At 47.0% G+C, this 23,746-nt stretch overlaps 1 protein-coding gene across 1 annotated transcript; it reads right to left on the reverse strand.

Annotated features, from left to right (window-relative positions):
- Desi1 (desumoylating isopeptidase 1) lies at positions 1-23,511 on the reverse strand. Its single transcript, XM_052748429.1, has 6 exons — positions 23,302-23,511; positions 13,612-13,633; positions 12,329-12,398; positions 8,215-8,324; positions 6,479-6,601; positions 1-2,519 (listed from the first exon to the last, which is right to left on the reverse strand). The coding sequence occupies exons 1-6, from the start codon at positions 23,387-23,389 to the stop codon at positions 2,426-2,428; spliced, it is 507 nt and encodes a 168-aa protein (XP_052604389.1). The 5' UTR covers positions 23,390-23,511; the 3' UTR covers positions 1-2,425.
- Between the last annotated feature and the right edge of the window lie 235 nt (positions 23,512-23,746).

The raw sequence follows: 23,746 nt of genomic DNA on the forward strand, positions 1-23,746 counted from the left end.
TAGCAGCATAAATGAGTTTATTGCATTAGAAAAAACACCAATGAAAACCAGCAAACACCTCTGTATTAGACATAATAATTAGTTTGACTCCAAGGAATCTCAAAGGAACACGCTTCATTTTGTCTAGGAGAGGACAGTGGTCTCATACCTCCGCTTCCCTTGTCCCTTGACCAATGGACCTCCACAGGGGTGGTGTCTGTCATGTGGCACGAACGTGACTCAGTCCCCCCTAGCGCACTTGTACATGCCCAGGTGGAGCCAGCTGGTCATTAAGAGTATGCTCCTGAGATACTGGGACAGAGATATGTGAAGGTGGGATGTGGGGTTCCTGGCCTGGGATTCTGGTGATAACAGGATTTGCATAGGGGAGGAAGAGTTTGCCTTCCTGCAGAGGTCTGACACTGTCCAGTCCTCCCATCTCCCCGCGAGCCATGAGCACAGGCACTGGCATGGACGGCTGCTGGACATGACAGGAGGCTGCTCAAGCAATCAAATGACAAAAATTCTCAGAATATCATGGTATCTGAGTCACTGCTGCGAGGAGGGAAACCAGACGAATCTGGTCACATGGGAAAATCAGTCCAGCACCTGTCAGGAGAGAGGCGCGAGCTCTAGGTAGAGATGCTAGCAGCTGGGGCCAGGCGAATTAAAGGTGACGGCTTTTAGCAACCTCTACCTACCCAGAAGCCAAGCTTTGAACATTCATCCTTCTGGGTCCCATTCTGTCAACAGACCAACAGTAAACAATTCCTGTTGGTGTCCACTCTAATCTGTCATTGTCACGCACACTTGCAAACCGTTGAGACTTGAGACACATTTGATTCCAATCTTCAAGTTCCAAACCACCACCTGACATCCCAGCTGGACTTGGCCCTGGTCAGGCAACAGGTCATCACTGAGGCCGAGATCCCGATGATGCCAACTGATATGGCTACTGGCAAAGAAAGCAGGGGAGCCAGCAGCAGCTTTTCAGGGAGGAAAGGCTGCCCCAGAAGGAGCAATTGAGCTCAAGTTTCAGAAGTGGTAGGAAGCCATGGCAGGGGCTCCCATAGATGTGGAGCTGAGTCTCAGGTGCCTGCTCTGAGTCCCCTTCTCCATATCCAGTCCCCAAATTAGCTAGTAGGAGGCTGACACCAAGAAAGGGAACCTTAAGTTCCTTCTAGAATCCAGAGTCTAGATCATAGACTTCTAGAAGATTCCTGCTGATGAATCGTAGCGGCACATCACTAGGAAAATGCCCGCTCATCCCAACCACACCTCTTAAGGTCAGAATGATGATGGAGATAATGTCTGTTCAAGACACTTTAGGATAATGTGAAAGTCCCTATTGTAGACAACTCTTAAATTTTCTTGCCACTTTGAATCTACATCATTATGGTACTCTCTCTACATCCTAGAGGGAACAACCATGTCCCCTCAGTACTTAGCTGACAAATGCATACTGGTTTAGGTGGGTGGGTGGGTGGCTAGCTCTACTGACTATAAACAAACTGATGTCATTATTTGCAGAGAAGGCCTGGGTCCCTGCCACTGCAGCCTAGACCTCCATTAATGGTGACAGGTCAAGTTATTGCTGAGGAAGAGCAGCTTGGGGCAGGCAGAGAGGACTGGCATTGAGTCTAGAAGGAGGAGGAATGGCTTTATCCTGTCTTCTCTGCCCTGATCCCCGCTGCCACTGGCCTTTGATCCTGAGGCTCTGGCTGCTCCAGCTCCAGCCTGTGGCCTTGTTCGGGGACGAGGGGGTAAACTTGGGCCTAAAGAGTTCACTTAGGTTGAGGCAGTCAGCCTACAGCCGACCCCATGTCCACCAACTCCTTTGGTTCACTTGCTGCTGGAGGGTGACTGCTCCAGGGTATGGACAGTATAAAACTCAGTGGCGCACGCCTTTAATCCCAGCACTTGGGAGGCAGAAGCAGGCGGATCTCTGTGAGTTCAAGGCCAGCCTGGGCTACAGAATGAGTTCCAGGATAGGCTGGGCTACACAGAGAAACTCTGTCTTGAAATACAAACAAAACAAAACAACACAACCTCAGCCGGGGCCCAGTGGTGTGGCCCCCTGGGTGGAATGTGGGTACCTCTGGAAAGAGGGTCCAGGACGGGATTCTCTCAGATTGTGACTCTTACTTTCTGTTTAAACAAGCGCCCCCTTTCTCCAGTGCAGAGGACGCTCAGGCAACAGCGTCAAAAGTGAACTCACAGACAAGACAGCCTTAATAAATTAGTATAATACTATTAGAAGGGATGGCATTTGTTCTGTTTCTCAGGAGCACTGTCCTACGTGCAGCCCGACAAGCTCCTTCCCTGGCAAATTTAAAAAGCCGTCCCCATTAGCTCTGATGTAAAATTATAAAATAGAAATCTGGTAGGGTTTGTTTTGTTTAAAAAGGAAAATTCCTGGAGGGGCAGGCAGTCCCGTGCAGTCCTGTTAACTCTGGCCATTGGGTCTGCCCACAGAGTTCCCTCCAGGAGGCTGGATCTGGATGGAGTCCAGGAAGGGTCGAAGTGCTTGTCCAAAGGGCCTGTGGAGAAAGACACATGAGCTGGGAGAGGTTTGCAGTGCAGCCTAAACACAGACAGAACGGTGCCCCCGACGGTGGGCATCGCCACACGCTGCCATCCTTTTCTCTCTTTTGAGACATGTCTCTCTGCAACATGGAGTGATTTTCTTTTTTCCTTTCTTTTTTTGGTTTTTCGAGACAGGGTTTTTCTGTGTAGTTTTGGTGCCTGTCCTGGAACTCGCTCTGCAGACCAGGTTGGCCTCGAACTCACAGAGATCTGCCTGGCTCTGCCTCCAGAGCGCTGGGATTAAAGCCATGTGCCCCCACCGCCCGGCGAGAGTGATTTTCAACCTTCCTAATACTGCGACCCTTTAATACAGTTCATGTTGTTGTGACCCTCAACCATAAAATTACTTCGTTCTTACTTCATAACTGCAATTTTGCTACTGATATGAATTGTAATGTAAATATCTGACAAACAGTATATCTGATATGGAACCCCCAAAGAGGTTGAGATCCATAAGTTGAGAACTGCTGTTCTACATGGTCTTGGCTGTCCTGGGACTCACTATGAAACTAGGCTGGCCTAGAACTCAGAGATCTGCCTGCCTCTGTCTCCCGAGTGCTGGGGTCAAAGGTGCGCACCACCATTCCCAGCCTTTTAGGTATATGTATTTTTTCAGTTCGTTGAGTATTTTGTACAGTGTGTTTTGATCCTATTAACCCTCCCTCCCAAACTCTTCCCAGATCCTCCCTACCTCCTTACCCACCCACCTTTGTGTGCCTGCCCTTTCCCCCCATCAAGGCCATTCTGTGCTGCCCAAATATCTTGGATATATAGCTTTCCACTGGAGTATGGACATATTAGGTGTTACACTCTTGGAGAAAACTGACCCTCTCTCTCCCAGAAGCTAAACTTGCCCACAGCTCCTTGGGTGGGGCGGGTTTCATGTCCGACTTCCCTCTCCATGCTGGGTTTTGGTCTGGCTTGTGTATGCTGTCACAACCACCGGGGGCTCCTACGTTCAGTCAGTTGCCTTGAGTACCCAGAAGGCACTGCTCCTTGCAAGCATCTGTGGCCTCTGGCTCTTACACTCCTCCTGCTCCTCTTCTGCAATGGCTCCTGAGCCTCGGGAGGAGGGGGTGCAGAATATACGTTCCATTTAGGGCTGAGGATTTTCCAGTCTCCTACTTGACCAGTTGTGGGTCTTGTTACTCAGCATCTCCTGCCACACTGGTCTTCATAAGGGGGCTTGGTAAGTGTTCCCCAAGGTCCATGGGTTAGAGACTTGGTTCTCTGCCTGTGAAGCATTTGCGAAGTGGGGCCTATTGGGAGGTCTTCTGGTCACTGGGGACATGCCCTTGAAGGACAAAGTGGAACCTTAGTCCCTTCTCCTCCTCTTTGCTTCTTGGCCACAAGTAAGTAGCTCCTGCTCTACCACGAGGAGCTTCTTTATCTCAGGCTCAAAGGTAACGGTGTCAGGTGACTATGAATCAAAACCTCTAGCAGTGCGTGTCTCTTTATAAACTGATAATCTCAGGTATCTGCTCCAGGAGCAGAAAGCTGACCAATAATCTTCTAAATAGCTTGTTTTATGTTTGTTTGTTTGTTGTTTTGGGTTTTTCAAGATGGAGTTTCTCTATAGTCCTGGCTGGCCTTGAACTCAGAGATCCACCTGCCTCCCGAACGCTGGGATTTGTTCTAGGGTTTTACTCTCAGCTCCCTCCTCTGTGTGGGTGCTGCTATCTTATTATTGACACCTGCCAGGCCTGCTGAGCTGTGGGTGAACACTACCCACAGAGAACTAGAGATTTCTGTACTTGATGTATCCTTTGTTGAAAGAGTAGGATTTAAGGCAGGCCTCAGGCATCTTGTACAGCTGAGGTTGGCCTTGAACTCCTGATCCTCCTGCTTCCATCTCTCAAGTGCTGGGATACAGGCATGCACCAAAACAATACCAGCTTACTTGTATCTTCATTCTTTTGAAGAAGATAAAAATAAAGCTGAAGCTGAGGGAAAAAGAGGGAAGCTGAGGTAAAAGAAAAAGGAAGTCAGGATGACGATGTCTGGAGTGAGGATGTTCCAAAATGAAGGTTCTTCTAGAAACGAACTTTTCTATTGAGCACAAGGACTATTCAGGATAAACAGTCATGTGAGGATGCCAGGTGGTGCTGTCACTTTCTAAAGGGCACCTGGATTGTTCCTAGAATAACTTAGCTGGAAAACCACTGTAAAAATGGAATCTGGAGCCTTTTCAGGATCTCTGTACCTGGAAATAAAGTACTCAGGTGGCAGAGGCATATGGATCTCTGTGCATCTGAGGCTAGCACAGTCTATGCAGTCAGTTCCAGGTAGTCGGGACTACACAGTGAGACCCTGTCTCGAAAAATAAAATAAAGTGGCTCATGACACACTCGGCACAAGCTTCATCCTCAGAGTCAGTCATATTCCCTGACTGAATATGTAACTCAGCCTGGCCTCAAACTCACTATGTAGCTCAAGCTGGTCTCAAATTCATTGTGATCTTCTTGCCTCAGGCTCACAAGTGCTAGGATTCTAATGTGTACCACTGTGCCTAGCTGATACTGCACTTGTAAACTGATCCAAGTGTTAAATATCAACCCTAATCCAGACAAGCTCCAGGACCCCACCTACTAAGTAGTAACAGCAAGAATATTTGGCTGCTCAGGAGTGCTCAGGGTCTCAGGACCCAGACCTCTTGGCAGGGAGGCTGGGTCCCACACATCCATTAGAAGGCAGTCCCAGGAGACTGGGTTCCACACATCCATCAGGAGAAGGAAGTCCCAGGCCCAGGAGACTGGGTTCCACACATCCATCAGGAGAAGGCAGTCCCAGGCCCAGGAGACTGGGTTCCACACATCCATCAGGAGAAGGAAGTCCCAGGCCCAGGAGACTGGGTCCCACACATCCATTAGAAGGCAGTCCTAGGCCCGGGAGACTGGGTCCCACACATCCATCAGGAGAAGGCAGTCCCAGGCCCAGGAGACTGGGTTCCACACATCCATCAGGAGAAGGCAGTCCTAGGCCCAGGAGACTGGGTCCCACACATCCATCAGGAGAAGGCAGTCCCAGGCCCGGGAGACTGGGTTCCACACACCCATCAGGAGAAGGCAGTCCCAGGCCCGGGAGACTGGGTTCCTCGGCAGCCTTGTTTTCTAGGCTTTGTTCGTTTGTTTTGTTTTTCAAACTGAGTTTATCTGCCGGGATCCCTGTTGGTCAGTACCCCAATTCAAGAGAAACTGAGTCAGAGGCAACAAACGGGCACTGTCCTAGAGTGGGCAGAGGCAGCTTGGTACAATCACAAAAGAGAGTGATTAGGATATGGCTTTGGGGGGTTTGTGCCCTTTTAGGAGGTGACAGCTGGGTGATGGTCCACAGGCCCTTCTCAAGGCTGGGACCCCATCAGGGGCAGAGGAAACCTCTGTTGAGGGCTGTCTGTGCACTGTAAGTTCAAGCACAAGCAGAACTTGGTCTTTGGAGGGCATCAAAGAGCTCAGGGTGTGGGTGACAAAGACAAACAACAGTTATGAACTGGGTCATCCTGTTGTTCCTGATTCTGCCATCTACTTAGATAAGCATTTCTGGGAAATGACTTTGTGTACCAGGCACTAGGATTTTCTGTAAACATCTAAGCTAGTGTCAAGTGGGTTTCTTAAGTTCTGTGGTGGCACTTAAGCCCAGCTCCAAGGAGGTCTAGTGCATACTGGTGGGTGGAACAATGGTGGCCTTCTAGGTGGAACCTGCCATCAAACAGGTCCTACTGGCCAGAAGGATTCTGCTGCCGTAGGGGAGGGGCCCTAAGTTTTCCTGTTCCTCTTCTTCATGAGACATGGCCTCACATAGCTCAGGCTCCTCTCAGGAAGCTCACTATGTAGCCAAGGCTGGTCTGATCCTCTTGACTGCCTCAAATGGGGATTTTCAAGGCTGGCAGGGGCGGAAACAGAGTGGTCACACTTACGTGGAGAGAACTTCAGAGGGCAGGTCAGTGATGTAAGAAGGGATCTTCCGCCCAGTCAGGAACTGCGCCACTTCATTGCTAAAGGTGTTACAGTTGTGCTCAAAGAGGTTATAGGCTTCTCCTCTGCACATGCAAGAGAGGTCGGGGGAGCGGGTGAGAAAGCCGGCAGCTGTGTGCAGTGGGAAGGTAGGCAAAGCCAGTCCTTTCAAACATTCCAGAAGGACCGTGGTCTGCAGATCTGAACCTCCCGAGAAGTGATTCACAAGGGAAAGATGAACCAAGAATGTATGCTTTCTAGATAGTTCCAGAATTTTTACATTCACAACAGGATGAGGGTCAGAGGTGAACCCTTAATGAAACTGACTAAAGATTTACTTATTTTATGTATATGAGTGTTTGTATGAATGTATGTGTACCATGTGTGCCTACTTCCTGTGAAGGCTAGAAGAGTGGGTCAGAGACCCTGTTACCGGAGTTACAGTTCATTGTGTGCCTCCATGTGGGTACTGGGAACTGAACTCAGGCCTTCTCCTCTAAGATATGCTCAACAAGTGTTTTTAATCCTCTAAGCCAGTGGTTCTCAACCTTCCTAGTGCTGTGACCCTTTAATACAGTCCCTCATTTCATGATAACCCCCAACCATGGAATTATTTCGTTGCTACTTCGTAACTGTAATTTTGCTTTTGTTATAAATCTTAATGTAAATATCTGATATGAGACCCCCAAAGGATCGAAACCCACAGGTTGAGAGTCATGCCTCTAGCCATCGCTCTAGCCCCTCCTCTGTATTTTTTTACATTGTTTTCTGCGCATGTGTGTAGGAATACGAGTAAAGTCAGCGGACGATGAGTGAGAGCAGCTTCTCTCCACAGTGTGGGCTTCAGGGATGAAACTTGGGCTGCCGGGCCCTACGGCAGTGCCTACCTGATGAGCCCTCTTACCAGGCTTCGACTCAATGCTTTGTTTTTCCTCCAAGACAGGTTTCTCTGTGAAGCCCTGGCTGTCCTGGAACTCACTCTGTAGACCAGGCTGGCCTTGAACTCAGAGAGAAGGTGTGTGCCACCACAGCCTGGCTAAGTTTTTCTTTTTCTTTCGAGACAATCTCCTGCTCAGGTGGCCTTTCACTCCATATGCAGCTAAGGATGACCTCAAACTTCTGAGGTTCCTGCACTACTTCCTGAGTGCAGGAATTCCAAGCATAGGCCAACACACCAGTTTAGGTTTCTGTGGTGCAGGGGATCGAACCCAAGGCTTTGTGAATGATGGGAAAGCACTCTACCAACTGAGCTATATGGTCAGCCTAACTAAAGCCTCTTAAGATAAATTAATTCGAGTTGGTATTTCATCTCATTTCTCCCATAAACTCTGTTTTCAATATTTAGGAAAAACCTCTTGGCCAGAGGACATGGGGAACAGCATTCACTGGTTCTACCAGACTCAGCAGAAAGCACGCTGGGATGTATGTCTGCTGTTGAAGAGACCGAGGTGTGTGTGTGTGTGTGTGTGTGTGTGTGTGTGTGTGTGTGTGTGTGTGTGTGTGTTTCTGTAGCCCAGTAAGTGCTTCTCTGCACAATGACAGTAAAGAGCTACAAGGCCAGAGCTCAGTGTCAGGGCCTGCTGCCCTGGCTCCGCCTCCCAGAGTTCAGTGTCAGGGCCGGACGCCCTGGCTCCGCCTCCCAGAGTGTGAGTGTCTAGTAGAGATGCACACAAGGAGCCACCACCCTGTCCTTACTCACCGGAACAGAGATTCCCCCAGGGAGGACAGGTATTCCAGAAAGATTTCTTCTGTGACTTCTGTGTTCCCCACATCAACCACAGTGTCTGGAGGCCCAAGCAATGTCCCTCCCTGAAAGAGTTAACCCAAGAAAGTCACTAAGTCGCCATCTCTATCACTTTCGCTTTCTTTTGGCTGTTCTGGGGATCAAACCCAGGACCTTATGCATGCTAGGCGAGTGCGCTATCACTGAGACCCTCAACATCCTCTGTTAACTTTTAAGAAGGGATCTTAGGATCTCCAGGCTATCTTCTCCATTTGTTAAATTATTATGTAACCTGGCTAGCCTCCAACTCACTTGCCTCTGCCTCCCAAGTGCTGGGATTAAAGGTGTGGACTACTGTGCCAGGCTTGAGGGTTTTGTTTAAGATTTATCTTTTTATTTATTTATTACTTATATATACAGTGTTCTGTCTGCATGTTTGACTGCAGGCCAGAAGAGGGCACTGGACCTCATTATAGATGGCTGTGAACCTCTATGTGGTTGCTGGGAATTGAACTCAGGACCTCTGGAAGAGCAGCCAGTGCTCTTAACCTCTGAGCCATCTCTCCAGCCACTCCCATCCCCCTTGCTTCTTTTAAATTGTGACTTTCCACACAAAACTACACAACTCTGTCCCAACAGCTTCGTTTTTAACTGCTGGAACACTCTTGTCATAGGAAGAGGGCTATTTTCTGTTTATATGGCTTCTGGTTGCTTGTGGGGCCTGGAAGTTGATTCCTGTGCAGTCTCTACACTGTCTATTCATTCTGTTGTTAAAAAGACAGAAACCTGAGTGTGGTGGTGCACACTTTTAATCCCAGCACTCTGATGGCAGAGGCAGAAAGGTCTCTGTGAGTTCAAGGCCAGCTTGATCTACATCTTGAACTCCAGGACAGCCAGGACTACATAGAGAGACCTTGTCTCAAAAAATATAAACAACAACAAAAAGACAGAAACCTGGAACCTGTGGTCTCCTTTGTCCCCAACAGATGATCATAAGGACAGAACATGACAGCTGGGCTGCCACAGGAGACTAAAGGAGTGGGAAGAGTAGCCAAAGGGTAAGCAACAGGACATCAAGGAGGGTAGACTTGGGGAAGAACATTCCAGAACAGAGCTTGCCTATAAAAGCCACTGATTGACAGCCCCAGAGCACTTCCTTTCAGGCTGACATTGTTTAAGGCACTGGGGAAGGCATGGTGAGCAGGATCAGTAATTATGGTAGCCAGAGGAAAATTACCTAATGTTCTAGAGGATAAGAGGTCACTATTGCAACTCCTATTATTCATCCATAGGACAAATATGTATTGAGAACTTATATGCTACTTCTAATACTAGATACTGGGAGTACAATGTATACAAAAAATGAGATTTCTGTCCTCACGGAACTTAAAGGTTATTAGGGAAGGCAGGTAAAAAATTCTATACATCAGTGGATGACAAGAAGTTGAAATAGACCGGGCAGTGGTGGCACATGCCTTTAATTTCAGCACTCGGGAGACAGAGGCAGGCAGATGTCTGAGTTCGAGGCCAGCCTGGGCTACAGAGTGAGTTCCAGGAAAGGCGCAAAGCTACACAGAGAAACCCTGTCTAGGAAAAAAAAAAAGAAATTTTATAGCCAGGCGATGGTGGCGCACCCCTTTAATCCCAGCACTCAGGAGGCAGAGGCAGGCAGATCTTTGTGAGTTCGAGGCCAGCCTGGTCTACAGAGGAGATCCAGGAAAGGCGCAAAGCTACACAGAGAAACCCTGTCTCAAGAAAAAAAAAAAAAAAAAAAAAAAAAGAAGCTGAAATAAGGGCCATGCTGAAAAAGTGCAAATCACCATTCCCGAATACCTGTGGCAGGGGAGCCAGGCTGGGATTTGCCAGAGGGAATCAAGACCCAGCTCAGACCTGAAGAATGGAGAGGCACATCCAAGTGAAGGCTTAGGGAGCTAGACTGGAATTGGAGTACAGGTTTAAATGCCCAAGCTGGAAGAGGGCGGGGGGAGACAGAACCTGAAAAGAAGATGGCTAGGAGGGATCCAGAGACAAGATCAGCAGGAGACCCTACTGTCTTTGGCTAAAGCAGGGAGACAGTTTGAAACATGAAATTTTTTTTTAAATATACGCCCCCTCCCACCCCAAAAAATCACCCAGCATCTCGAAACTAAATATGCAGGGCATAGTAGCACACGCCTCTAGCCCCAGCAGGCAGGAAGCAGAGGCAGGAGGATCTTTTTGAGTTCAAGGCCAGCCTGTTCTACCTAGAGAGTTCCAGGATAGCCAGGGCTATGTAATCCCAGCACTAGGGTGACAAGGAGGGAGGGTCAGCAGCTCAAGGACACCCATGGCTACATGGTGAGTTTGATGCTAGCGTGGGCGTGCATATCTTTAATTGGGAAGCAGGGGCAAGAAGATCTGAGAGATTCAGTCTGTCTCCTACATGGAGGCCAGAGGGAGATCAGGCTAGCTCACAGGTCCAGTCTAGACAGGAAGTGGCCGGGACTGCAGTGAAAGCTCTGGAGGGATGGGAAGAGATGAAGTGAGACAGACTGACTTAAGATACACTGACAAGGTAGAACTGGCCGGGCTTTCTGGATACAAACATGCCTGTGATCCCAGAACTTGGGAGGTAAAGACAGCATCGGGAGTGCTCAAGCTGAAATAATCAGCTGCACAGTGATCTTGAGGCCAGCCTCAGCCACAAGAGACCTTTTTATCCCAAAAAGCAAACACAAAAAGAAGTGACCAGGCCTAATGAAATATTCGTTATGGGTGGGGTGGACAGTGAAAAATCATGACCCCCTACTCATGATATCAAAATGGATGGCTGGTCTTTGCTTGAGTCCATCCCATGACAATCCTGAGGTGGCTCTGAGAGAAACGTTCTGAAAAGGACATGGGTATTAGAATCAGAAAGATCATGTGACAAAAGGGACCCACAGGAGCAGGCTGACTGGAGAAGGGTAACTGACTGGGTTAACTGGAAGGGTGTTACTGAATGAGGAGTCTTCTTCCCCTCTCCTCTCCTCCTCCCCAACCCCCATGATGAGAGTGCAATATGGGGCGTTGACGCTAGGCAAGTGTTCACCAAGACACACCTCCAACTACTGAAAGCACCTTAAGGCCTTATTCTTTCTTTGGCTTAACCTTTTTTTTTTTAAATCTATTTGTGTGTATATATGTGTGCATGTGAGCAAAGTGGTCAGAGCATAACTTGCAGGAATCACTACATGGGTCACAGGGATCAAAGTCAGCTCATCAGAGTTGGTAGGTAGCAAGTAACTTTCAGCTGTTAACCATCTCACCAGCCCTTTTTAATTTAAAACTTACTTTTATGTGCATGGGTGTTTTGCTTGCATGCATGTCTGTGTACCACCTGCATGTGGTACCTAAAGAGGGCATTGGATTCTCTGGAACTAGAGTTACAGTCAGTTGTTAGCTGCCACATGTGGGTGCTGGAAATCAAACCTACGTCTTCTGGCAGAGCAGCCAGACTGTTAACAATCTCTCCCTGGAAGCCCTGTTTTATTATCTATCACAGCGTGCGCACACACGAGCTCCAGTCCTCTCTCCAGCCAGAGGACGAGGACAAGTTAAGGGATGGTTCTCTACTTCTGTGTATGTTCTAGAGATGGAACTCAGTTTGTCAGGCATGGTGACAAGCACCTTGACCTGCTGTGTATTTCTGAGCCATCACACTAGTCCTTCTTAGGGGTGCTTTTTTGAGATAGGGTCTCATATAACTCAGGTTAGCCTTGAACTCAATAGGTAGCCAAAAAAGACTTGAACTCCTGATCCTCCTGCCTATTCCCACAAGTATTAGGATCACAAAACTGCTCAGTTTAAGTCTTTTTTTTTTTTTAAAGAAAGTGTCTCTGTAGCCCTGGTTGTTCTGGAACTCTCTGTAGACAAGGCTGGGCTTGAACTCACAGAGATTCATCTGCTTCTGCTTTCCAAGTGCTGGGATTAAAGGCCTGTGCAGCACACCACCATACTTGGCTTATGTGCTATATGAGGAACTACCACAAGTCAGAGGTACATGGTAGAAGCCAAATTTCTCAGGCTATAGGAACCCCCAGAAATCTGCAGGTCAGGGGAAGACACTCACCGGGGGACAGCTGGAAATACCGCCGCTGCCGAAGAAGAACTCATCCTTGTGTACAACTATAGAGGTGTGCCTGCCACAGAGAGGGACAGTGAGCCAGAAAACTTGTAACTTCTCCAAGAAAAAGAAAGTACCATACTGCAGTGAGAATAACTCCTGCCCACAGATGTCCCTGTGATAGCCAATTTTATTATATTAGCCAGATGAAGACATGAGTAAGACATATTCAGTGTCCCTCTGAATCTGGGATGATTGATCTGGAACTGTCCCTATCTCCATACCCAAATTCACAGATGCTCAAGTCCCTTGTCTAAAATGGAACATGATATACATAGAACTTATACACACCCTTAAGTACATTTTGAATCATTTAAAGATGACACATAGTATTGTACATGATGTTAAATGCCATATAGTCATTACACTCTACTCTTCAGGGAATAATGATAAAAGAGTCTGTATGTTTAGGATAAGCACTTTTATATTTCAGAACATTTAACATCTCCCCTTTTCTTTTTTTCCTTTTGTAAGACAGAGCCTCACTATGTAGCCCTGGTGGGCCTGAAGCTCCCCACGTAGACAAGACCGGCCTCTATTTCAGAGATCTGCTTGCCTCTGCCTCCCCTCCTAGGTGCTGGGATTAAAAGTGTACGCCATCACTCCCAGCTAACATTCAGGATTTTGACACTGCTTCCAGGAGCTAACTTAGGCACAGGAGAATGGACGGCACAGCAGCATACTCCTTTTTTGGAACATTTCCAATCTGCAGTAGGTGGAACTCGTGGACAAAGGTGGCAGACAGCACCACAGATCAGGTGTCCTCCCTCTGGATACTGACATTGGGGTGGATGACACTATTGTAGGAAGCATTAATGGAAGGTGATTACCCAGAGGTGACAGTAGCCACTCCCTCTAGCTCTGACATGGAAGTCTCTAGACATGGCCAATATCTTGTGAGCTGGAGGGACAAAATCAGCTCCACGGAGAGCTGCTGTTTTAGGATATGGGAAATTGGGGGCTGGAGAAATGGCTCAGCAGTTAAGAGCACTGCCTATCCTTCCAGAGGACCCAGGTTCTATTCCTAGCACCCACATGGTGGTTCACAACTGTTTGTAACTTGAGTGTGATGGAATCTGACACCCTCTTCTGGCTTCCTGGGCAGCAAGCACTTACATGATACACAGACATACATATACCCTTACCATAAAAATAAAAATTCAAAAGATATCTCTAGAAAAAAAAAGGATATGGGATAACATCAATATGAGGAGTCCCACCTCACTTACCAGATGCCTTCCAGTTGCTTCCCTGTGGAGAAAAAGAGAGGATTAGCCATTTGGGACAAGACTGAATCACACGTGTTTATTTCCCAGCTGGGGTTAAATCAACTATGTTATTTACAGCAAACCCACAGTAAAACAATGAAGGATGTTACCTAGTTCTCCGTTAAGGTGCAAGTCTTAAGAAAACAATGGAACCAAACTAAATGGTGTGTTTTAAAAAGGCAATGCACATTTATTTGGTGCTGGGGACTGAATGAAGGCAGGTGTATGAGCATGCTAAGCACATGCTCTCCCACTGACCTGCACTCGGGGCCTATTATCCTATTCTTCTACCTACCAGCTACCTTCAGAAGCTCCAAATCAAGTGGAAAAGAGACACACATAAATAATGAACTAAACACAATGCTGATAAGCTCTAAAATAGTGGTAAAAACAGGGTGCTATGTTAATAAAGATGAAGAGCTACCTTCAAGAGCTTGATTTCAGCCAATGAAGGAGCAAGCAGGGGCAAAGATGGTTGTATCTGCCAGAGAGAACAGTCCGTGCAAATACGTGAAGACTGAGATAAGATCTTATACATTCTAGGCTGGCCTCTAACTTGCTATGTAGCCAAGGATGACCTTGAATTCTGATTCACTTCCCTCCCACTTCCACCTTCTGGGATTAAAGACGTTTATCACCATTTTCGGTTTATGTGATACTAGGGATCAAGCCCAGGGGTTTGTGCATGCTAGATAAGCACTTTGCCAGTGGAGCCATGTTTCCAGACCTATTCTCACATAGTTTAAATGTTACACAGTGTACATTTATAATCATTTTAAAAAGATGAAAAGAGCCCTGTTTTAAGTTGGGTGCTAGTGGCTCACGCCTTTAATTCCAGCACTCAGGAGGCAGTGGCAGATGGATCTCTGAGTTTGAGGGCAGCCTAGCCTACAGAGCGAGTTCCAGGACAGCCAGGTGGACGTTTTGTCTAGTATGAAAAGAAAGGCAAGACGTGAAGATGAGTTTGTTGGTGATACTGAGGTAGAAATGCATGAGCCTACCCTTGGGAAGAAAAGAATGAGGACCATGGCCTTGGCAGGATGGCAGGCATGGGAAAAGCAGGCTCCATCGTGTTTTAATTTTTTAGGCAAGATTAGGATGAGAGAAGGTGAGATGTGGTAGTGCAAACTATGAAAGTAGGGCACAAAGCCCTTGGGGGACATGAATTAGACTCGTGGATATTAGCACAGCATAGAGAGGATTACTTCCCACCAGGATGTCCTCAGTCACGTGGCTGCGTGCCTCTAAGCCAGCACATTCATTCTGAGGCCTACGGGGTATGTAAATGGGAAACAAGAAGAAGACATGGGTGTCAGTTCACGGATGACCGAAGGTGTAGGGCCAGGTGTGCTGGTGTCTGCCTTCACTGTCCAGGAGTAAAGAGGCACAGGAAGTGTTGGGGTGAGCACTCCATCTGCTCTTAGCCACGGAGCTGGAGGAGTGTAAACACACAGACACACAGGCCACCAGTCCCAGCATACTGCTGCTGCTATGCAGATGCCTATTACTAAGAGTTCAGAGGATGGCAGTGAGGAACTCCTGAGGCACAAGCCTCTTTGCAGGTGGCCTTTCATCTCAGTTTGGTAGGGAAAGGAAACACGTTAGCTCTATGGTATAGATCAAGTGCAGCCCTGGTTCACTCCACATAACCTTCCCCTAGCAACATAGTACTTTAACTGGCACTTCACCAACAATGAGATGCTTACGTGTTAACTGGAAACTCTGCTTACTCTCTGGAAAAAAGGAAAAGGAAGCATTTGTATAATGCAGCCCTCTGCTGTCAATATTATAAGAAAATGCTGCTGGGTGGTGGTGGCGCACACCTTTAATCTCAGCATCCAGGAGGCAGAGCCAGCCTGGTTTACAGAGCAAGATCCAGCAAAACTACAGAGAAACCTTGTCTTGAAAAAACAAACAAACAAACAAAAAACATCCCCCCCCCCAAATTGCTTATTAGCAGATGGGTAAAAGTTTACCCTCCTTGTCTGTGGGGAGAGAAGGGGTGCCAGGAGATCACCATGGAGGTAAAGCTCGGTGGTATGTATGTGCCTTACACCATGCACAAGGCACAAAGTTCTAACCTGAGCACCACAAAGTAATACATTCTTCTAAAAGGTAGGCTTAAAAACACTGAACAGTATAGTACCATAGTCTTTAGAGTCAGTACAGGATTTTTTTTTTCCTAGTGTAAAAATAACTGTATCAGATGTGATAATACACACCTGTAACCCTAGCACCTGGAAGGCTGAGGCAGGAGAATTGCTGTTCGACCAGCCTGAGGTACAGGATATGTAGGTCAAATAAACCCTTTCCTCCCCAAGTTGCTCTGGTCATCAAAGTGTTTACCACAGCAAAAGCAACCCTAACTAGAACACTATATATGTACTTTTTTCTTAACAGAACTGGACTTTGTTGTAGAATCTGACATAGGAAGGCTGGTGTCTAGTGTGTTGTGTTAAACATGAGGTGGCTGCAGATGTTAAGCAGGAGTATGCAGAGTTGCAAGCTACGTGGGTTTGCATTTTGCATAGAAAAGATGAAGGATTCCTATTCCCTCATTTCTTCAGTGGATATAAAACAGTGAGCACACAATGAACAATAACAATGAAAACAAAGCACAATAGAGGGCACTAAAACATACAAGGAAAAACAATCCCTCTCACAGATCTGAATACATTCTAGTTAATCTCCAAGTCTGAGTCATTCCTATAATCAATACTGGGAAAGAGGGTACAGTTCAGCGGGGTACCACCCATGTGGGTGCTCACATCCCTTAAGGAGCACCCACTCTTGGCAGTCACTGGGGGTACTCTGCGGAATGGGTGTCTCTGCCTCCATAAGCTCTGGGCTCCTGCTGAAAAGATGCAAGCAGCTGCTGCATTTATCTTGGCATGCAACTGCCACCTCTTTTATATGGTTATTTCATTTTATACATGCATGCACATTACTTTTCAAGAAATTACACCTAAAGAGGCCCTATTGCTATTGTCCTAGGATCTAGATTTAAAGACCCAAATAGTCACTGCATTCTGTCAAGATGAACACAGATTCGGTGATTTTTTTTAAATTTTTTAAACCCATGGCATCCTTGGCAAGGACTCTAACATGCAATTTCCTAAAACTTGAACCTGAGAACAATTTGATGAGCCCGTAAGAAAAAATAACTGTTAGGCATACATATAAAACTGAGTTAAAACATGAAACACCTGTTAGCTTCGTTACAAAACCAATTTCAGGGCTGGGGAGATGGCTCAGTGGGTAAATGTGTTCCTCATGCAAGCCTGAGGACCTGAGGCAAGAGTTCAAACCCAGCCTAAGCTGCATCATGAGACCCTATCTTAATCCCTCACTCCTCCAAAGCCTCTGCATTTATCTCTACATGATTTTTCACAAAAAGAGGTCAGGAAATTTAAAGAGTAGCTAAAGTTATTAAGAAGAGCTGAAGGACAATTTTAATACTAATTATATTAGCCAAATAGTGATATGGGGAGGAAAGGTGCAATTAAGCTGTCCACTCAATTAGAGTGCCAAGAATAATCGCGGCAAGTGAGGTACTGCAGCGCGCGCGCGCGCACACACACACACACACACACACACACACACACACACACACACACACTCTTTCATGGGAGGCACATGTCCTTAGAATAGGAAAGGATAGGGGCCAGAGGGATGGCTCAGTGGTTAAGAGCTTCAAAAGGCCCAAGTTTGGTTCCCAGCTGCCATGTCCAGTGGTCCACACTGCTTCAAACTCTAGTCTTGGGGATCCAATGCCCTCTTCTGGCTTCCACGGGCTCCAGCACACATGGTGTACATTCAAACGAAGGTTATCAGGGTTGTATAACTAGAGCTTTTATCCATGAAACTATTTCCCCAGCCCAGAAATGTGTTTGTTGTTGGTGTGTGTGTGTGTATGCTTTGTCTTTTTGTTTTCTTGAGACAGGGTTTCTCTGTGTAGCCCTGGCTGTTCTGGAACTCACTTTGTAGACTAGGCTGGCCTCGAACTCAGAGGTACGCCCACCTTTGCCTCCCAAGTGCTGGGATCAAAGGTATGCAACACCGCCACCCAGTATGTTTGTTTTTTAAATTTTTTTTTTTTTTGGTTTTTCGAGACAGGGTTTCTCTGTGTAGTTTTGCGCCTTTCCTGGAACTCGCTTTGTAGACCAGGCTGGCCTCGAACTCACAGAGATCCGCCTGCCTCTGCCTCCCGAGTGCTGGGATTAAAGGCGTGCGCCACCACCGCCTGGCTTGTTTTTTAAATTTTACTTACTACTGTAGTATACTCTCACGTGTGGCATACAGGCATACGTAAATAAAACTTAAAAAAGAAAAAAAGGACAAGATAATTTAGTGACGTTTAAGTCTGTGTTATTTAAGTCAAATAAGGTCTTGAAGTTATTTTTTTTTTTTTTTTTTTGGTTTTTCGAGACAGGGTTTCTCTGTGTAGCTTTGCGCCTTTCCTGGGACTCACTTGGTAGCCCAGGCTGGCCTCGAACTCACAGAGATCCGCCTGGCTCTGCCTCCCGAGTGCTGGGATTAAAGGCGTGCGCCACCACCGCCCGGCGAAGTTATTATTTTTAAAAGTAACTTTATTATTATTTATGTGTACAAGTGTGAACCTGGGAAGGTCAGAGGAGTGTCAGAGCCCCTGGAGCTGGAGTTACAGGCAGCTGTGAGCTACCTGATGTGGGTGCTAGGAACAGGTCCTCTGCAAGAACAGTACGTGCTCTTAACCACTGAGCCTTCTCTCCCGCCCGTGGAAGGAAATTTCCTGACTAAAGTGTGACATGAATTTGCTGTGTGAAAAGGAGAGCTAAGAGGGATGGGCCCCGTGCTAAGAAGAGGAGCACACACAGGGAGCCCAGATTCTTTTCAGTAAATCTCGAGACGTCTGTCTAAGGACAGCTTTAGACATTTGAACAAGGAACCCACTTTGCATTAGTCGTAAGGGAACACATTACCTTGGACAGCTGGTATTAGCAGAATGGTGGTGAATAAGCTGTATCCATAACCCAGCTCAGCTGTGTGACTTGGGGCAAATAACAAGACCTACTTCACGAGGTGTGGCGAGGATTCTAGTGTCCGCAACTCAGGAAAAGGGGTGGGGGGCGGGCTTGTGACAAGTTCTCAACTACTCTGCTATATTCTTCTAGAATTCCTCTCAAACATGAGTAAATAAACACATTAATTTTAGCACATTTACTTCTGCACATGTGGCAGTGAGAAGGCAACTTTCTGGGGTTGGTTCTCTTTGGTTCTGGGGACCAAAGTCAGGTGGTCAGACTTGGTGACAAGGGTCTTAACCTGATGAGCTGTCTTGCTGGCCCATACAAATGATCTCTTTTTTAAAGTGTACATATATTTGGGAATGAGAAATCAATATACGGGAACTAACTGAATGTGGGTATACCCAACTTTGATGTTGGTGGTATCTCAAAGGGAACAAGAGAAAGGCCGTGCCTATTTCCATTTTTTGTTGTTGTTGTTTATTTTTGCCTTTTTAAAAAGTATTTTAGTGTGTGTGCATACAAATGCCCACAGAGGCCAGAAGAGGGCGTCAAGTCACCTGGAACTGTGGCTTTCCTGGTGGCTGTGAGCTGCTAGATGTGGGTGCTGGGAACTGAACTCCAGTCCTCTGCAAGAGCAGCAAGTGCTGTTGACTGCTGAGTCATTTCTCCAGCCCTTTGGTTTGTTTATTGATTGGTTGGTTTGTATGTGTGTGTCTACTTGTCTGTACTTACACTACATGATTACAAAGGCTAGAAGAGGGTATCTGGTTCGCTGAACCTGCAGTTGCAGACGTAGTGAACCGCCCAATGCGGCTTGTGGGAACTGAACCCATGTTCTCTGAAAGAGCAGCAAGTGCTCATAACTATTGAGTCATCTCTGCAGTTGATTCATTTTATTTTTGTTTTTTTGAGACAGGTTTTCTCTTCATAGCCCTGGCTGTCTTTGAATTCATTATATAGGTCAAGCTGGCCTTGAACTCATAAAGATCCACCTGCTTCTGCCTCCCAAGTGCTTGGATTAAAGATATTCGCCACCATACCCAGCATCCGGTCAGTTTATTTTTAAAGACGAGTTTACTGAGTACAACCAGAGCACTGCCTGAGCACACATTTAATCCCAGCACTTGGGAGATAGAGGTAGGCAGATCTCAGTGTTCAAGGCCAGCCTGGTCTACAAACAAGTTCCAGGGTAGCCAGGGCTACACAGAGAAACCCTGTCTCAAAAAAAAATCAGTAATAATAACACCACCAGCAGCAACAATCACTACTACTAGAGCCCTGCTGCCCTGTGCTTGCTTCTAAGAGACAGGCTCTCACTCTGTAGTCCCAGCTAGCCTCAAACTTGCTATCCTCATGCTTCAGAGTGCTATGAACTACCTGGCTTTTCTTAAATGTCTTTAACTTTAAAAAGTAATGACTATGATTTTTGCTAACTCTTCCTTCCTTCGTTTTGTAAAAGGGAATAAAGACAATACAAGAAAAAGGAGAATTAAATTTGTAGCAAGGCTCTAGCCTCTGATGTGCCATACTAGTGGAGTTTCATGTTTGGCTGATACCTTCTAGAGCATCTCATCTATTTAAAGGGACAGGGGTGCTAGGGATAGAGCTCAGTGATGGGACGCTTGTCTAATATACTTGAAGTGCTTGGGTTCAAGCCCCAAGGGCTAAGGGTGGTGAGTCTATTACTTCACCTGTCTTATATTTTTCCCCCTTTACAACCATACTCCCCACACAGGCATTTTTCAGCCCCTCCAACAGCCAGGCTTTCCTGTTCTAGATCTTGGCTGGTCAATCCTTTTATCTAGAGGCCTCTAACTCCCACATCATCTTCCATGGATGGTTACTTCTTCCTCATCCTATATTTTCAGCTTAAAAGTCACAGCTTCTGGCCGGGCGGTGGTGGCGCACGCCTTTAATCCCAGCACTTGGGAGGCAAAGCCAGGCGGATCTCTGTGAGTTCGAGGCCAGCCTGGGCTACCAAGTGAGTTCCAGGAAAGGCGCAATATGGTGATATTTTATTTGTATTAAAATATTATTTGTATGTTAATAAATAAAGTTGCCCGGGGGTCAGAGCTATTAGCAAGCCATAGGAAAGCAGGGCAGTGGTAGCGTACGCTTGTAATTCTAGCACTTGGTAGGCAGAGCTGGGTAAGTCTCTGTGTGTTCAGGGATACAGCCATTATTGGATACACATGCTTTTAATCTTAATACCAATCATGGAAAACCTGGAGGCCTATACAGACAGGCTGTGAGGAGGCGGTCATGTGGTTGGGTTTACAACCAATGAGAAGGCAGGACAGGAACTCTATATAAAGACTTTAACACAGGGGTAGCTCTGGTTCGGAGAGGTAGGACCACCGCAGGAGGAAGGGTAAGGTTTTAGCTCTTAGCTCTGACCTCTTGGCTTTCTTCTTTGCATTGGTTCTGTGTTTATTATTTAATAAGAAGGTTGGATACATCTACAGCGCAAAGCTACACAGGGAAACCCTGTCTCGAAAAAACCAAAAAAAAAAAAAAAAAAAAAAAAAAGTCACAGCTTCTGAAACTCTTATTTAAAACCAAGATTTTCTATCTTGGCATTTAGCACAGATCACAATTTGTTTTTAATATATACATATGTATTTAATATATATTTCCCACACTAACTAGCTTCATGATTGCAAACATCTCTGTTGGTTCTACTCACCTCTGTTAAGCATTAACACATTATACATCAGCATATGCTAAACACTCCAATATTTGTTTAATGAACAAAACAATCTCTAGTGTCTCTTTCAGCTAAAAATAATTTTTTTGGATACTAGGACAAAAATTAACCAGTATGGGGGGAGAGGCTTTATGGGTCCAGGAGACAAACAATGCCTTCCCGTGATAAAACTAAACAAACGGCTGCAGTCCAAGGTTTAGCTAGAACCTGACTGATAGAATCTACTAATGACTCAAACGTCCCACAACTGATAAAGAAGACTGGGAAGTTTTGTTTTCAGATTTGCCTTACTTCCTTCTTAGGCGTGTTGGAGACTGAACTCAGGCCTTGTGCGTGTTAGGAAAGGCCTCTACCACTCACTGAGTCATACCTTGACCCTAAGCCCTGCCAACAACCCATGACCTAGGACAAACTACTCTAATAATGGGATGGGAATGATCTGAAAAACTCATTGACAATACAGATTTCCAAAAATTCTGGTTTAGTGTTTGTGAAGCATGGCTCTATGACTCATACATTTAAAACTTACAGATTCGCACATGTATTTAAACAATAAGAAAAGTTTAGGGTAAAGTTTCTCCTTCACTCCATGTCTGCTTTCATACCACATACCAGTTTCTTTGGTAGAGGAACTGTTTTAACCTCATCTCTCTCTCCGTTTTCTTTCTTTCTTTCTTTCTTTTTTTTACACCATGTAGCCTAGGTTATTGGTCTTGAACTTGAAACCCTCTTGTCTCAGCCTCCTTAGTACTAGGATCACAGGTATGCTTCACCACAGGTTGCGCTAATGTTTTTTTTTTTTTTTTTCCAATTTCAATTTAACTATGTATGTTGGAAATGAACGCATCTGTTTTTTGTTTCAGTGCTGGAGATCACGCTTGAAGCAAGCCAAGCAAGAACTCTTCCAGCGAGTGAGCTACGACCTTAGTCAGGTGTGTTTTTAACAAACGTTCTAGATGATTCTGATGTGAAGCCAAATCTGGAAACCACTCACTGGCCCAGAGTTGAAGGATTAAGTTCAACTCAGTGGCACCTCACAAATGGATGCCGCCCTCAAAAGTTCCCTTGTCCTGCCTGGGAAGAACTAAGCCCTTCTTCAGGAAACTCTAGCGATTCAAACGAACAACACAAAACTATGTCATTTTTCAATCCCTGAAATCCTTTTCTGTCCACCAACCATTACCTGAAAAGACAAACCTGCCAAGTCCTATGTGACACAGACATTTTGGTATTTGACTTGAAGTTGGACCTATACTGAAGGGCTGCTTTTCTCTCTCAGCATGAAAACATTCGAACTGAACACCATCGAAATATCTCCCTTTACTAATCCTTACTGATACAGCAGCATCCCGTCCACCCCCAGAATTGCTTTTTTCACCATCTGGTCAAAGGCAATTAACTGTTGAGCGAAGACTGCCTTGTCGGGACGGAATGTGATTAGTTCCAAGTTCTGGCTCAGGTTGACCTAACTTGACCTAACCTGGAACCGAGCGAGGGCTGAGGCCCTCCGCCGCTCTAAGCGCTCCCTTCCCATCCACTCCAAGGACTGCAGAGCGCGTTTCCTTTTGGCGCGGAGGGCAGTGACTCCGAGGGCCACCAGAGACTCTCCTCTGCAGTGTCGCTTCCACCTCCAGGGACACGCGCCGGAGGCATCCTCACTTTCTCGACTTTGAGCCAAGGAAGGAGTGTAGAGGGTTCCCCCAAGAAGCCAGGGGAACCCGCCAAGATCAGTCGGTTTACCCTGGTCCCTAGCTGAAGGGCTTGCTCCCAGCCAGCAAGGAGAGCGTGTGTGTCTCCTTGGATTCGATCAAGAAGCTGGAAAAGCGGTTCAGGAAACCCCACCCCACTCTCACCCGTGGGCCCCTCTTCCCGTCTCGGCAGGGCGCTGCGGGCGGCCACCTGCCTTCTTCCCACTGACCCCGGTCCCCTCCTCACCCAGCATGATGGGGCTGAGCCTCCGGGCCAAGCCCTTGGACAGGTCGTACACGTAGAGCTTCACCGGATAGAGATTCGGCGGCTCCATCAGGACCCGTGGCGGCGGCCACGATGGCACTCGGGCACCCGGCAGCGGCTTGGACCTTCCGGTACCCGACCAAGGTGGAGAGAGGAGGGAGCTGGGGACCGAGCCCGGGCCCGGGCTGAGGGCGGGGGAGAGGCGGCCCTGCGCTACCCGCGCCCCCGCGCCCGCGACCAGCAACGACTACTGTGAGGTGACAGAGATCCCAGAGACTCCGCACGGAACATGGGGCGGGGGCGGGGACGCAGACGCACTTTCGCGCATGCGCGTTCGGTGCTGACGGGCCTCGGGGGCGGGGCTTCGAAGGAAGGGCGGGGCTTTCCCTGCCCGCGTGCGATCCAGTTTAAGAACTTGGGTGGAAGC

This window comes from Peromyscus californicus, unplaced genomic scaffold, assembly GCF_007827085.1.
Source record: "Peromyscus californicus insignis strain IS unplaced genomic scaffold, ASM782708v3 Scaffold_20__1_contigs__length_68692818, whole genome shotgun sequence".
Taxonomy (NCBI): Eukaryota; Metazoa; Chordata; class Mammalia; order Rodentia; family Cricetidae; genus Peromyscus; species Peromyscus californicus.

What these genes read in the sequence shown, in the direction of transcription:
- Desi1 (XM_052748429.1), bottom strand. Translation starts at nt 23,389, where the DNA reads ATGGAGCCGCCGAATCTCTATCCGGTGAAGCTCTACGTGTACGACCTG. An exon ending in CTGGGGGAATCTCTGTTCCG is followed by an intron (nt 6,602 to 8,214) that starts GTGAGTAAGGAC and finishes TTGCATGTGCAG; the next exon opens with AGGAGAAGCCTATAACCTCT. An exon ending in CCCTCTGAAGTTCTCTCCAC is followed by an intron (nt 2,520 to 6,478) that starts GTAAGTGTGACC and finishes CTTTCTCCACAG; the next exon opens with GCCCTTTGGACAAGCACTTC.